Source organism: Chrysemys picta, chromosome 22, assembly GCF_011386835.1.
Source record: "Chrysemys picta bellii isolate R12L10 chromosome 22, ASM1138683v2, whole genome shotgun sequence".
Classification (NCBI taxonomy): Eukaryota; Metazoa; Chordata; order Testudines; family Emydidae; genus Chrysemys; species Chrysemys picta.
The window spans coordinates 20,983,973-20,998,879 of NC_088812.1; the positions used below are offsets into that span (position 1 = coordinate 20,983,973).

General features: G+C 49.1%; 2 protein-coding genes across 3 annotated transcripts in view; both read left to right on the plus strand.

Annotated features, from left to right (window-relative positions):
• The window catches only part of LOC101941572 (adhesion G protein-coupled receptor E3-like), a 52,556-nt gene extending 41,091 nt beyond the window's left edge, over positions 1 to 11,465 (plus strand). For both annotated transcript variants that reach the window (XM_065575495.1, XM_065575494.1), the window contains exon 16: positions 11,068 to 11,465. In XM_065575495.1, the coding sequence (XP_065431567.1) occupies positions 11,068 to 11,103 (36 nt within the window). In that variant the 3' untranslated portion in view covers positions 11,104 to 11,465. The remainder of the gene's footprint in view (positions 1 to 11,067) is intronic.
• Positions 902 to 5,501, plus strand: LOC135977019 (adhesion G protein-coupled receptor E4-like). Its single transcript, XM_065575496.1, has 5 exons — positions 902 to 996; positions 2,268 to 2,438; positions 3,155 to 3,349; positions 4,034 to 4,269; positions 5,017 to 5,501. Exons 1-5 carry the CDS (start codon positions 952 to 954, stop codon positions 5,249 to 5,251), a joined length of 882 nt encoding a protein of 293 aa, XP_065431568.1. The 5' UTR covers positions 902 to 951; the 3' UTR covers positions 5,252 to 5,501.
• Positions 11,466 to 14,907: the final 3,442 nt, after the last annotated feature.

Sequence of the window (14,907 nt, forward strand, 5' to 3'; positions counted from 1 at the left end):
CTGAGGTTCAACAAGGACAAGTGCAGAGTCCTGCACTTAGGTCGGAAGAATCCTATGCACTGCTACAGACCGACTGGCTAAGTAGTAGTTCTGCAGAAAAGGACCTCGGGATTAAAGTAGATGAGAAGCTGGATACAAGTCAGCAGTGTGCCCTTGTTGCCAAGAAGGCCAAAGGCATATTGGGCTGTATTAGTAGGAGCATTGCCAGCAGATCGAGGGAAGTAATTATTCCCCTCTATTTGGCACTGGTGAGGCCATACCTGGAGTACTGTGTCCAGTTTTGGTCCCCCCACTACAGAAGGGATGTGGACAAATTGGAGAGAGTCCAGCAGAGGGCAACAAAAATGATTAAGGGGCTGAGGCACATGACTTACGAGAAGAGGCTGAGGGAACTGTGGTTATTTAGTCTGCAGAAGAGAAGAGTGAGGGAGGATTTGATAGCAGCCTTCCGGTACCTGAAGGGGGGTTCCAAAGAGGATGAAGCTCGGCTGTTCTCAGTGGTACCAGATGACAGAACAAGGAGTAATGGTCTCAGGTTGCAGTGGAGGAGGTTTAGGTTGGATATTAGGAAACACTATTTCACTAGGAGGGTGGTGAAGCACTGGAATGCATTACCTAGGGAGGTGGTAGAATCTCCATCCTTAGAGGTTTTTAAGGTCTGGCTTGACAAAGCCCTGGCTGTGATGATTTAGTTGGTGTTGGTCCTGCTTTGAGCAGGGGATTGGACTAGATGACCTCCTGAGGTCCCTTCCAACCCTAATGTTCTATGATTCTATAAACTGCTACTTTATGGCTTACCTGTGCATGGGTGGGGGAAGGGATTGGGCTTTGTCTAGTTTTTTAAAGTTATTTTCCTGCAAGTGATGTCACTTCAGTGGAGGCTGGCTGAAATTGAGGAATTTTCACCTGAATTCCAGGGTGGTGAGTGGGGCTATTGGAGATGGGAGGCCCATGAATATCTCCAAACCTGTGAACTTCACTCTGCGCCATAGACAGGTGAGTGTAGATCTTTTTACTTTGCTCTGTGCCCAGGGCTCCAGGTGGTCACTTAAAAGGTATATCTCCTGCAGGGCATCTGAGTTGTGTTGTCTTTCTGGACTGAGAAACAGTTATCTGAGAAAGAGAGGGAGCTTCTTCAGTCCTGACACGGGGGCTGTTCTGGGGAGGACGTTACATAGGGTTCACACCAGGCCTGATTGGATTATGATTCATCATGTAAAATGCTCAGGAGTAACAACTGTCTGGCTCACCCCTTAGAGCAGGAATAATTGGAAGGCAACTCCCTATAGCAGTGGTCCCCAAACTTTTGAGGGTCGCACCCCTCCAGCCCATTCACGCCCCTCCCCCTGAGCCAGGGCCGGGAGCGGGGCTGCAGCTCGGGGGAGGTGGGAAAGGACACAGACAGGGATAAGGGGGCTGAGGCTGGGGATTCAGGTGGGGGGTGGGTCTGGGGCCAGGAGCAGGACCAGAGCCATGGCTGGAGGCTGAGGCTGGGGGCGGGAGTGGCGCAGCGACCAGGCTGTGGTGGGGCCAGCAGCCGAGCCCATGGCTAGGTGCAGCTCTGTTCCCAGCCCCGCCCCTTCCCCCATCCTAGGCTGGGAATGGAGCTGCAAGAGGCTGGGGCTGTGAATGGAGCCATGCTGAATCTGGGGACGCTGCCAGACATGGGGCTGGAAGTTGGGGATGCGGCTACTGGTGGGACCAGAGCAGAGCTCAGGGTGGGAAGGGGCTGGGTGGTGCTCCCTCTCTGCCCCCCATGGTGGCTGACCCGAGGCCTGTCATGTCCATCTGAAGGTTCCTCTGTGTCCCTCTAGGGGCAACACCCCACAGTTTGGGGACCTCTGCCCTATAGATAGCAGAGTTCAGGAAAACAGCATGAGATGGTGCCTTCTTTGATAAAGTAATGAACTTGTTAGGGCGCATGTGGATATTTGTGGGCAGGTGTGTGAATGCCTTTAATGGCTCAAATTGGAACTGCAAAATTGTGTGTCATAGACCCTTCAGTGCTCAGAGTTAAGGGAATTACCACTTTAGCTCTGGGATTGGGGGCTTGTTTTTGCTATTGGAACTGGAGGATCTCACTTGTATTTCCACTGCCAATGAGATGTCCCAAATGGCTGTTAGGTGCAGCACAATGAGAGCCATGAAGCTGTTGGTGAATTCAGGTTTCTTATTGTCTATTAGAGATGTGTGACAAAAGAAACCGTGTTCTCCCCATGATCCAGTGAGGAGGAGGAGGAAGAGGATGATGGTGTTTTTGTTTCCAGGCGAAGAAAGAGGAGGAAGAGGCTCACTGCGTTCACTGGAAATTCATCGCTGGGAAAGGCACCTGGGCTGAGGATGGCTGCACTGTTCTCCACACGAACAGCACTCACACCATCTGCAGCTGTGACCATCTCTCCAGCTTCGCACTCCTTATGGGTCACACCGAAGTGGAGGTATCTCACTGTGAGACTCAGATCAAAGGGCTGGACTCGGAGCTTCTGATCTGGGCAAAATCAGTGGGAATTTTGCCCGGTTGAACGCTGCATAGTAACCTCCCCTCCCACTTCCCCTCCCTCCCAGCGCCTCCTCAATGCCTCTGAACAGCTGTTCCCCAGCGTGCAGAAGACACTGGGAGGGAGGTGGAGGACTTGGTCAGCGGGGCTCATGGACCCCAATTTGAGAAACGCTGGTATAGCTAATTACCCTTGATGGGCCATCAAACAGACTGTACAGTGCTGATGCCAATCTGTCTGGGGGTGTCACCCAGAAACACAGCAGAGATATATCACACACATTTATAACTCACGATGCAAAGAGGATACATACATATAAACAAGATTCTCATACTTAGTAAATCATAACTTTTCTACTGATATCTTACATGGCATACCTTGTAAGATTCATTGCAATTTTGTAATATTGGTATCCATAATATAAATGTATCAGAGAGGTAGCCGTGTTCGTCTGGATCTGTAAAAAGCAACAGAGTGTCCTGTGGCACCTTTGAGACTAACAGCTGTATTGGGTATTCACCCACGAAAGCTTATGCTCCAATACATCTGTTAGTATTAAAGGTGCCACAGGACTCTGTTGCATAATATAAATGCTCACCCATATTCCATATAGGGTCATAGGGCTCACTGGTGATTCTCCCTCTGCTGTGTTACAGGAGAGTTACCCACTGACCATCATCACCTACATGGGACTGACCCTTTCCATGCTGTGTCTCCTCCTTGCCATCCTCACCTTCCTCCTGTGCCGCTCCATCCGCAACATCAGCACCTCCCTCCACCTGCAGCTCTGCCTCTGCCTCTTCCTGGCCAACCTGCTCTTCCTCACCGCGGTGACCCGCACCGGTAGTCAGGTCTGTTATCCACTTTTATTCTTGGTTTAAAATTGAGCTGTGTCCAGATCCTCTGTCAGCATTTCTAAAGCTCCCCTCACCCCAGCACCTTTTTATACCCTCAGCTGGATGGTAACATTTATTCCATGCTCTTTAGTCCACAGAAATAATTATCTACTCCCCTCCAAAAGAAATCTCTATGGGTGAAAACCTTCCCTTTTCTTTGTTGGCTCCATCACTCAGACAAAGGAACCCACATTTCCAGAGTCACAGTCCCCTGCCTGTCCTCTCTGCCCCCACACTGATGGGCAGATGCAAGACACCTATACCCTAAAGCAGATATAGAGAAGAGAACCTACACCCTCCACGTCTCTCCCTATTATGAGGACCAGGAACTTGTTTATATCCCTGCTCCCTTTCCTAGGATTCCTCACAGTATCCAACAATTTCCATGATTCATTTGGGAACTACAACTCCCAGAAACCATCTTTTCTGAGTGGAGATCAGGACCGGGCTGGACTCTGAATGATTGAAAGGGCCAGCCAGTTTGCCCTTAGACAAGCCCCCCTTAGACTGAAGAACGTATTGTCTCTGGCAGAGCTCTGTAACTGGAGAGATGTGTTAATAAAAAACCCTATGTGATCCTCACAAAAGTCCCCCCACCCAGAAGCAAAGTCCCAGAGCTCTGTCTTGTCCTGTCCTCAGGTGGTGTGTGCTGTCATTGCTGGCTTCCTACACTACCTCTTCCTGGCCTGCTTCACTTGGATGTTCCTGGAGGGGCTGCACCTCTTCCTCACCGTCAGGAACCTGAAGGTCATGAATTACACCAGGGCCAACCGGTTCAAGAAGAGATTCATGTACCTGTTCGGCTACGGATCCCCAGCCCTGATAGTGGCTATTTCTGCAGCACTCAACTCAGATGGCTATGGGACTCCCCAATAGTAAGTGCCAAGTCCATCCCGAAGGGGAGTCAGGATGTGACTTCCATGCGGTTGCACTGGGGTACACCAAATCTGACTTTGGCTGAGGTCTTTCACTAGTAACTCCACCTGCAATGTGACTGCCAAAGCTGGGACCTTTCCCCCCTCACCAGTAAGACTGAGCCCCCAAGGAGTGTAGTTAAAGCGCACCCCAATAATACACCTCCCATGGCTCAGTCACTAGTGATAATGAGGATGGAGGCATAAGCCAGCTTGACTCTAGATCCCTGGCGCTTTTTTTTTTTTTTTTTTTTTATTGTGGTACTGGGTGGGCAGGAAAATGTCCTCAATGCTTTGTACAAAGTCCTGACAATCCCCCTCAAATCCACCAAACCCCTGTGTCCCCCACATCACCCAGGGGTCCTGAACTTCTCTACAATGGGATGCATCATCTCAGAGCACCCTGGGACATAGCTGTCCAGACTCTGTTCCTTTTTCTCTCTCTCTCTCCATGAAGACACCTATTCCATGCCAGTCACTGTAGCATCTGAGCACTAGAGCACTTACACTAGTGTAAATATGGAGTAACTCCACTGATTTCAGGCCCTCTAAAATCAGAATGTGGTTTTGAGACACTCCAAAACTTTTGAGCAATTCCCTTTGAATCTATATTTACCCTGGAACAATCTGCTTCTCTACCCCAGCAGCCAAAAGTACTAAAGAATTCATGTTAATGTCACTGTACCTCTACATCTCTCCTCCCTTTAGCTGCTGGCTCAACCTGGAGAGAGGCTTTATTTGGAGCTTCCTGGGACCAGTCTGTGCCATAATCCTGGTGGGTACCTCACAGAACCACAGGGCCCCATTCTCCTCTCACCTCTGCAACCCTGTGGACTCCAGTGGAGCCAAGAGAAGAATATCTCCCAGAGAATTTAAGATGAAAGGATCCTATAAGATCCCATTTCATCCACCCCTCTTTGGCCAGTGCAGGATTTCCCCCTAACACAACAGCCTACATTCTATGGAGGCAGTCAGGGTGAATGGGTCGGGCACTGGGTTGTGAGTCAGGAGACCTGACTCTGCCACTGGCCTGCTGTGTTAACTTGGGAAGTAGCTTCCCCTCGCTGTACCTCTGTTTCTCCTCCCACCCTATGTCTGTCTTGCCCATAGGCACCGAAAAAAATTAGTGGATGCTCAGCACCCACTGGCAGCCAGCTCCCTCACTACCTGCTCCGTGCCTCCTGCCTGCCAGCAGCCCCACTGATCAACTCCTTCCCCTCCATCCCACTGCCGCAATCAGTTGTTCTGTGGTGTGCAAGAGGAGCTGGGAGGAAGGGGGCAGAACTGTGTGGGAAGAGGCAGGGGCTTGGAGAAGGGTGGGGTGGGGGTGGTGGCGGGGCTGGGAACAAACGGGAGTGGGAAGAGGTGGGGTGGGGACTTGGGAGAAGGGGTCAGGTGGGGGTCGGGCCTGGGGCTGAGCAGGGTGTTGAGCACTCTGGGGCTCGGGGAAGCTGGTGCCTGTGGTCTTGCCTAGTTATTTTGCAAACAAATGCTCAGGACAGGAGCTGCCCCTTTCTAGGTGTGAGTACAGAACCCAGTGCAGTCTCAGCTGGAGCCTCTGGGTGCTACCATAATATGATTAATAATAATTATGATATGTCATTACTAATGCAATGCTGCCATGGAAGGAAGTGGGACCTCTGCCGGAATGAGGATAGTTTTGTCCCTTGCCTTGTCCAGCCTGGCCGGTAAATAATCCAAGTGATGGGGGAAGGGAAGGTGGATGCAGCGTGGGGAGTTTGAGGATGGAAGGGTACATGTGTTGCAGGAAGGGTGCATGCGTTGTAAGGGATAAAGGTAGTAAATGTCCTTGCAGATTCCTCCCCATCTCAGGCAGCGGATTAAGAATTAATTGCAGTCTCAGAATTGAAGGGAATACTCTATAGACGGGATCTAGAAGCTTTGGGCCAAATCACATGGCACTAAATCTGGAATAACTGCAGACTCCATTGGAATCAGTGGAGTCACTCCAGATTCAGATAAGAGCAGAATGTGGCCCTGTGGCTGTAGGATCACATGTGATGCATTGCAGCCCTGCCTATGCCAATAGTTCCCTGCACAGCCTGGGATCAAGATCTGGCAGGGGATGGTGTATGACCCAGAGAGCAGTCACTGGTGTGCAGCAGTCTCATCCCAGAGAGATTGGCCTTGGCTGGCATGTTTTACAAGGAATATTTCATGCTGTTTCCACAGATAAATTTATCATTTTTTCTTGTAACCCTCTGGATCCTGAGAGACAAACTCTCCTCCCTTAATGAAGATGTGTCCACTCTCAAAGACACCAGGTAGGACAGCACTAAATCTACTAGAAGGGTCCAGTGAGCCTCCTGTATGGGAATTCCTGTGGGATTCCCCACAGATTGCTGCCACCATACAGCTGAGCACATGCCACTGTAGGGTTTCCAGGTTATCTTGGCGACTTTCTGCTCGATGAGAGAGTAACAGTCTCACTGCCCAAGGAGCTGATAAATTCACATCACGGGACCATCTGCCAAAATAAGGACAATTTGCATGAATAAGGGTATGCTGTTTTGGACCTTAAATTAGACACAGCACAGCCAGGGTGGCAATTGAAGGCTCAGGTTAGGAGAGAGGAGAGGAGAGTCTATGGCAGTAAAGGATCCTCATGGGAGATACTTTTCTGCCATGTGCATCATGTTGGTCCCTGGATGGATATTGAGATGACAGTTGCAGTCTGTTCCAAAGCCCGCGGAAGTCAGTGGAAGTAATGGTATGGAAGAGACTGCTAGATCAGTGAGGCTCTTGCAGTAAGTCCTGCGGCACATTCAGAGTGTGGCATGCACGTAATGAGAGGTTGAACCATTTGCTTTGGAAGAGCCACCTGTGGGAGGGGAAGGTGTGTGTTGGGGGATGATGGTTGGGCACAATATTGTAATTGAGATTTATAGGCATAAGTTGCCATTGTGTTCGTCTTGACAGTAACCCTAAGATACAGTAAAGTGGGTGCCAGCTGTTTTCCCCCACACTGCCGAGAGCCCCCTGACTCAGTCACCACAAGGTCGTTCTAACAGGATCTCTCCGTCTGCCTTTATCCAGACTACTGACTTTTAAAGCTATCGCCCAGCTATTCATTCTGGGCTGCACATGGAGTCTTGGTCTCTTCCAAGTCGGCTCAGCAAAAATGGTCATGGCGTATTTATTCACCATTGTCAACAGCCTGCAGGGAGCCTTCATCTTCCTGGTGCACTGTCTCCTCAATCGCCAGGTAATGCCCCTGGCGCGTCATCAGCCACCCAGTGACTTCACGGGCCTAGCAGTGGCCTGGTCTGAGGGTGTTAGTTACATGATGTAGTGACCATGTCCCTTATTCTTCAGGTGAGAGAGGAGTACAGGAGATGGATTAAAAGCACAAGAAAACCCAGCCCCACAACTCAAAATTTTAGTCTATCCGTGTCCGCTGTCACTACCAGCACCAAGATGGTAAGAGATCCTCTATTCTGTTCCAATACCAGCATCCAAAAGTCACATCCATCTGGGTCTGTTGTAGCTCCTGAGGTGCCTTGTCCCCTGAGTGTTTTTATCCATCTGAGAACAGCATTGGGAGTCTTAGTGAGATTCAGTTGCATCCAAATCAAAGGGGAATCCCATGTCTCCTAGACCCCAGCACAGAACTTCTCCTTTCTTGTGCACCTCCACGTTCCCTTCCCTTTGCTTCTTTGCAAGCTCCATTCATCACTCGCTATGGAATGAGCTGGGAAGGCGTTGGCTTTGACACACATTCAGGTAACTATCCAAATGGGGAAGCTTGCAAACAAAACCTGGGTGGAAATCTTGTCAGTGCAGATGGGCCATCCCCAATGAAGAGTTAGAACTGGATGGAATTTCCTCTGGCTCCATTACCTCTACTGGGAAAGGATCCAGAAGTTTTGTCTGTAGGGAAAAGTGAAGTCTTATATCTGGAAAAACCTCCCTGCTCCAGTCCCAGCATGAGATGCCATAACCTTTGTCTGGAAGTGGACATTTCTGGTTTATTTAGAGCAGCCTCTATTAACTGGGGCCGTTCTCCTCTTGACCTGCTGTTTACAAACAGGGAAGAATTGTTAGGGGAAGTAGAACTGGGTGGCAACCTAGGCAGCAGTGACCATGGGATGGTTGAGTTCAGGATCCTCACAAAAGGAAGAAAGAGTAGCAAAATATAGACCCTGGACTTCAGAAAAGCAGACTTAGACTCCCCTAGAGAACTGATATGTAAAGAAGTCCAGGAGAGCTGGCTGTATTTTAAAGAAGTCTATTGAGGGCGCAGGAACAAACCATCCCAATGTGCAGAAAGAATAGCAAATATGGCAGGCGACCAGCTTGGCTTAACAGTGAAATCTTCAGTGAGCTTAAACTCCAAAAGGAAGCTTACAAGAAGTGGAAATTTGGACAGATGACTAGGGAGGAGTATAAAATATTGCTAGAGCATGTAGGGGTGTAATCATGAAGGGCAAGGCACAATTGGAGTTGCAGCTAGCAAGGGATGTGAAGGTAACAAGAAGGGTTTCTACAGGTATGTTAGCAACAACAAGAAGGTCAGGGAAAGTGTGGGACCCTTACTGAATGGGGGAGGCAACATAGTTACAGAAGATGTGGAAAAAGCTGAAGTACTCCATGCTTTTTTTGCCTCCATCTTCACAGACAAGGTCAGTTCCCAGACTGCTGCACTGGGCAAGACAGTATGGGGAGGAGGTGAGCAGCCCTCAGTGGTGAAAGAACAGGTTAAGGACTGTTTAGAAAAGCTGGACATGCACAAGTCCATGGGTCCAGATCTAATGCATCCAAGGGTGCTGAGGGAGTTGGCTGATGCAATTGCAGAGCCATTAGCCATTATCTTTGAAAATTCGTAGTGATCGGGGGAGGTCCCAGACTATTGGAAAAAGGCAAATATAGTGCCCAGATTTTAAAAAGGGAAGAAAGAGAACCCAGGAAACTACAGACTGGTCAGCCTCACTTCAGTCCGCAGCAAAATCATGGAGCAATTCCTCAAGGAATCCATTTTGAAGCACTTGGAGGAGAGGAAGGTGATCAGGAACAGTCAGCATGGATTCACCAAGGGCAAGTCATGCCTGACCAACCTGATTGCCTTCTATGATGAGATAACTGGCTCTGTGGATATGGGGAAAGTGGTGGATGTGATATATCTTGACTTTAGCAAAGCTTTTGATACGATCTCCCACAGTATTCTTGCCAGCAAGTTAAAGAAATATGGATTGGATGAATGAACCAGGGCCGGCTCCAGGCACCAGCTTCTCAAGCATGTGCTTGGGGCGGCCGCTCCGGAGAGGGGCGGCAGGTGCAGGTATTCGGCGGCAATTCAGCGGACGGTCCCTCACTCCGGCTTGGAGTGAAGGACTTCCCGCCGAATTGCCGCCGCAGATCGTGATCGTGGCTTTTTTTTTTTTTTTTTTTTTTTTTTTTTTTTTTTTGTGGTTTTGGCTGCTTGGGGTGGCCAAAACCCTGGAGCCAGCCCTGATGAACTATAAGGTGGACTGAAAGCTGGCTAGATTGTCAGGCTCAACGGGTAGTGATCAATGGCTCCATGTCTAGTTGGCAGCTGGTATCAAGCAGAGTGTCCCAGGGGTCGGTCCTAGGGCCAGTTGTGTTAAACATCTTTATTAATGATCTGGATGATGGGATGAATTGCACCCTCAGCAAGTCCGGAAATGACACTAAGCTTGGGGGAGATGTAGATACACTGGAGGGTAGGGATAGGGTCCAGAGTGACCTAGACAAATTGGAGGATTGGGCCAAAAGAAATCTGAGGTTCAACAAGGACAAGTGCAGAGTCCTGCACTTAGGTCGGAAGAATCCTATGCACTGCTACAGACCGACTGGCTAAGTAGTAGTTCTGCAGAAAAGGACCTCGGGATTAAAGTAGATGAGAAGCTGGATACAAGTCAGCAGTGTGCCCTTGTTGCCAAGAAGGCCAAAGGCATATTGGGCTGTATTAGTAGGAGCATTGCCAGCAGATCGAGGGAAGTAATTATTCCCCTCTATTTGGCACTGGTGAGGCCATACCTGGAGTACTGTGTCCAGTTTTGGTCCCCCCACTACAGAAGGGATGTGGACAAATTGGAGAGAGTCCAGCAGAGGGCAACAAAAATGATTAAGGGGCTGAGGCACATGACTTACGAGAAGAGGCTGAGGGAACTGTGGTTATTTAGTCTGCAGAAGAGAAGAGTGAGGGAGGATTTGATAGCAGCCTTCCGGTACCTGAAGGGGGGTTCCAAAGAGGATGAAGCTCGGCTGTTCTCAGTGGTACCAGATGACAGAACAAGGAGTAATGGTCTCAGGTTGCAGTGGAGGAGGTTTAGGTTGGATATTAGGAAACACTATTTCACTAGGAGGGTGGTGAAGCACTGGAATGCATTACCTAGGGAGGTGGTAGAATCTCCATCCTTAGAGGTTTTTAAGGTCTGGCTTGACAAAGCCCTGGCTGTGATGATTTAGTTGGTGTTGGTCCTGCTTTGAGCAGGGGATTGGACTAGATGACCTCCTGAGGTCCCTTCCAACCCTAATGTTCTATGATTCTATAAACTGCTACTTTATGGCTTACCTGTGCATGGGTGGGGGAAGGGATTGGGCTTTGTCTAGTTTTTTAAAGTTATTTTCCTGCAAGTGATGTCACTTCAGTGGAGGCTGGCTGAATTTTGCAGACTCTGCACTATTCCTGAATAAGGACCCAGTCCTGATCCCATTGAAGTTGACTGGAGTTTTCCCATGGGATTGGCACTTAATGTATATTTGTTTTGCTGGCAGGTGAGTTGGGGAGAGCCCTCCACTTCATCTCCGTGAATCAGTCACCTCTCCAACCACTGATGTTTATCATACAGCCGGCTTTGCTGTGCCAGTGGGGCAGGTGCTTCAGCCGCCATTCTGCATCGCAACTACATACAAAACCTGGAAGGGGAAGCCGGATTGGACTAAATCCTCTCTCTGATCCAAATCCACAACTCCTGAATTCAAAAGCCACCCTAGGGTTGTAGCTGGGTATCTCTCCCAGATTTAAAGGGCCAGATCCCAGGTCAGAGAGCAGTTATTTCTTGGGGAAAGCACACCATGGGGCGGGGCGGGGGACAGTGCTCGCTTGCTATGTGTGTGAGCTAGCTCTGCTGTTTCACTGTAATGAGTAAATAATAAAATAACCTGCTTATGAACCTTGGTTGCTTCTTTGGTTTGAGGGTTTGCTATTAGGTTCTGCCTGTCCTGGAAACCTAGGGCCCAATTTTAAAGCCTCTTTATGCCAATCTGGCAGTGTAAAGGGGCTTTAACATGGGCAGAAATGGCCTGTGATTAGCGCTTCTGTGCAGGAGTCCTTCCTGGCTGCTGTAGAGCTGGCATAAAATCTCTACATTAGCCCCACTCCCAGCCCCTGGCATGGGGGTTGTGACTGGTGGGGTGGAGGTGCTGCTGAGGGTATGGCTGAAGCACACTGCTTCATGGCTATTGTCTGCTTCCCAAGGCCCAGAAGGATCCCTGAAAATGCACTAGTTTACACCAGCTGAGGACCTGGCCTGTAATGGATTTTCAGCTCCAGCGCTGTCACTGCACCACTAAATGCTCTTCCACTTTTTTTTAAAAGAAAATTTGTTTTCAAACCGGGCTTTTCCCAAAACATTATGAAATTCACTGATGTCATCTTTCCATAAGAAACTTCTCCAAACTGAGAGCAGTAAGTGTGTCAGCCCACTTCTGTTCACCAGTATTTATTTATATTATCTGGGCATGTACAGTCCCACTATGCTTGGTGCTGTACATACATAGTCAGACAATCCCTGTCCCAAAGAGCTTACGAGCTAAGTAGACAAGATGGACACAAGGTGGGAGAGCAGAAGTATTATTACCCCTGTAAGGCTACGTCTACACTACGAGGGGGGGGGGGGAATCGATTTCAGATATGCAAATTCAGCTACGGGAATAGCATAGCTGAATTCGACGTATCTGATCCGACTTAGCGGCAAATCGACCGCCACGGCTCCCCCCTCGACGGCACTTACTCCTACCTGGGCTGGTGGAGTACGCGCGTTGATTCGGGGATCGATTATCGCGTCCCGACAAGATGCGATAAATTGATCCCTGAAAGATCGATTTTTCTACAGCCGATCCGGGCGGGTAGTGAAGACCAGCCCTTAGGCAGCGGGGGGACAGGGGATCAGGTGACTTGGCTAAAGTCACATAGGGAGCCTGTAGCAGAATCAGGAACTAAATTCAGTTCTGCTGCCTTAGGATGGTTTTTTGGTTAAGACGTTGGACTTTTGCCATATCTCTCCTATCTCCTCAGCACCATTCAGATATTCAGCTGATGAAAATCAGCTTTGTCGTTCTAAAGAGATGTTGCCTAATGGTCCCTGTAGATTCAGGGTATCAGGCAGCGCAGCGGTCTTGCTCACTTTGGAAGACCTGCAGAAAAAGTGGCTGTGAACTTCCAAAAAGGAGGTGTGCCTAACTCAGTACGTTTTTCTAAAAACAGATTTAATTTGCACCTCTTTCACTGCACATTGGCCTTTGGCGGTAATAGGGGCTGGGTTGAGATGTAGCTGCACAATGAACTGTTGATTAATGTAGGTCTCAGCTCTCTGCTTGAGCTGCAGGATGGTCACGTGGCTATGACTGTGGAGTGGGATGGCAGATCTGCAGTCTGTTCTTGGTTTTGCCACAGCTGCCCCATATGTGGAAGGGGTATGCAGTGCATGACATTAAAATATACACAGACACCCCATGGATTCTGGGTGTGGAACATGTGCGTTAAGATTAACCAAGACTCCGAGCCAATCTGTGTGAAGGGCAAAAGGTTCCCTAATTGCAAACGTGCTCCTGGCGCCATTCCTCATCCTCATGGTGGATTCAGGTTCTGCCTCCTCACCAGACGTCCTCATCAGATTCAAACTTAATAGGTTCATGGATTTCCTCCAAGCTCAGGAGCTGTGCATCCTGCTTTAACTGACCTGTCGATAAAACTATCCTCCTGCCTCCAACAAAACATCTCCCCTTTTACATGACTAACACGTCTGACATATTAGCTGGAGGTGATGGTGAATGTGCTCCATCTGTACCTGCTACTAACACTCCAGGGAATTGTCTGTTCCCCCACATGCACCTCCTGTCAGAAATGTGGACTGGTCCAGCTCCTGGTGGGGTTCTAAGAGGGCTTATCATGCTCAGCAGAGACAGAGTCCTCTCTCTTCCCCAGCTCCCACCTCACACACAGATAAACCAACAAGTAGCAGCTATCAGCTGTTTTCAATAAAGCAACAATTTTGTCTTCCATGCAAAGGCTTCAGTGTCTGGTGCTGGACTGGAGCAGGGAGGTGTGTCAGACACAAGAATCTGCCCTTTTCCTCCATGTTCTTCATTCCTGGAAAGAAAAGCAGCAACATGATGATGGGGTCTGAAGCCCCTGTGAGCGTCATGTACAAATTGGTGACAAAAATCGAAGCTCCCGGATCCTTACTCAATACGGGTAAAGGACCTAAAGGATATTCCTCGAAGTGCTGACTGCTCACTGGGCAGGGTCCATCTGTTACCTGGGGTTCTTTCAACCCAAAGCTCTTGATAACTTTTACACTGTGCGAGGTGGTGTCAGGAAACAAATCAGGGGAGACACGGCCGTCCGACCGATAGATGGCTGGCACAAACAGGACAACTCAACAGTGCTTTCACTTAAAGCTAAACTTTACTTAGTCTCAAGCATTTACACACATCCGCAACAGGTTAGTAAAACACCCCCAACCCTTGATAATTACCAAAGCGGAGTGTGGCTCTCAAGTGAAACAGCGGCAAGCTTCCAGTGGCCAAATCTTCCGTCTGCCAGTGGGGACCGCAAGATGTATCCAGAGGGAGAGTCCAAAAGAGTCCAACTACCTCAAACTTTCCCCCCTTATTTATACATTAGTAATAGAATGACATGTCTCTTAAAGACATGCATCTGAAGAAGTGAGGTTCTTACCCACAAAAGTTTATGCTCCCAATACTTCTGTTAGTCTTAAAGGTGCCACAGGACCCTCTGCTGCTTTTTACAGATTCAGACTAACACGGCTACCCCTCTGATACACGTCTCTTAAAGAAAACTTGTTCAGTAAGCAGTTTCAATGGTCAGGCAAGAGGTTCCTTCTGATTATTGATTAACCCGGTGTGGGTTTTTCCAGAGTTTGCAGCCTTGAGGCCCCAATAGACATTCCTGGGGCACATCCTGCTCTCCTAAAATGCATGTATCAGCAACTTCAACACAATTCTTATCAGGAAGGACATGGGGTCAAGCTGCCCTTTCTGTGGCACCCCAACCCCCCTCCCCTCCTGCCTTGGTCAGGCTGCATGGCCACTTTACAGCCTGCTGACTAGGTTGCTTTTAGCAATAAGCCATAGTGGTTTCAGGCACTTTACTGGTTTGCCAAAATCTCCCCGTACACCTCTGGACTGACAAGGTTTCAGTCCCAGGAGACAATCCTGATCCAATACGTCCAGCTCATTACATTGCAAGTGCCAACAACACACACACAGTCGACAATCAATGACCAATAGAGTTCTCAGGGGAGACAAGGGGAGGGAATGTGGAGCTGCTAGGAAAGGAGCATTCGGTGTTGATGCCTAAGACATGTAGGA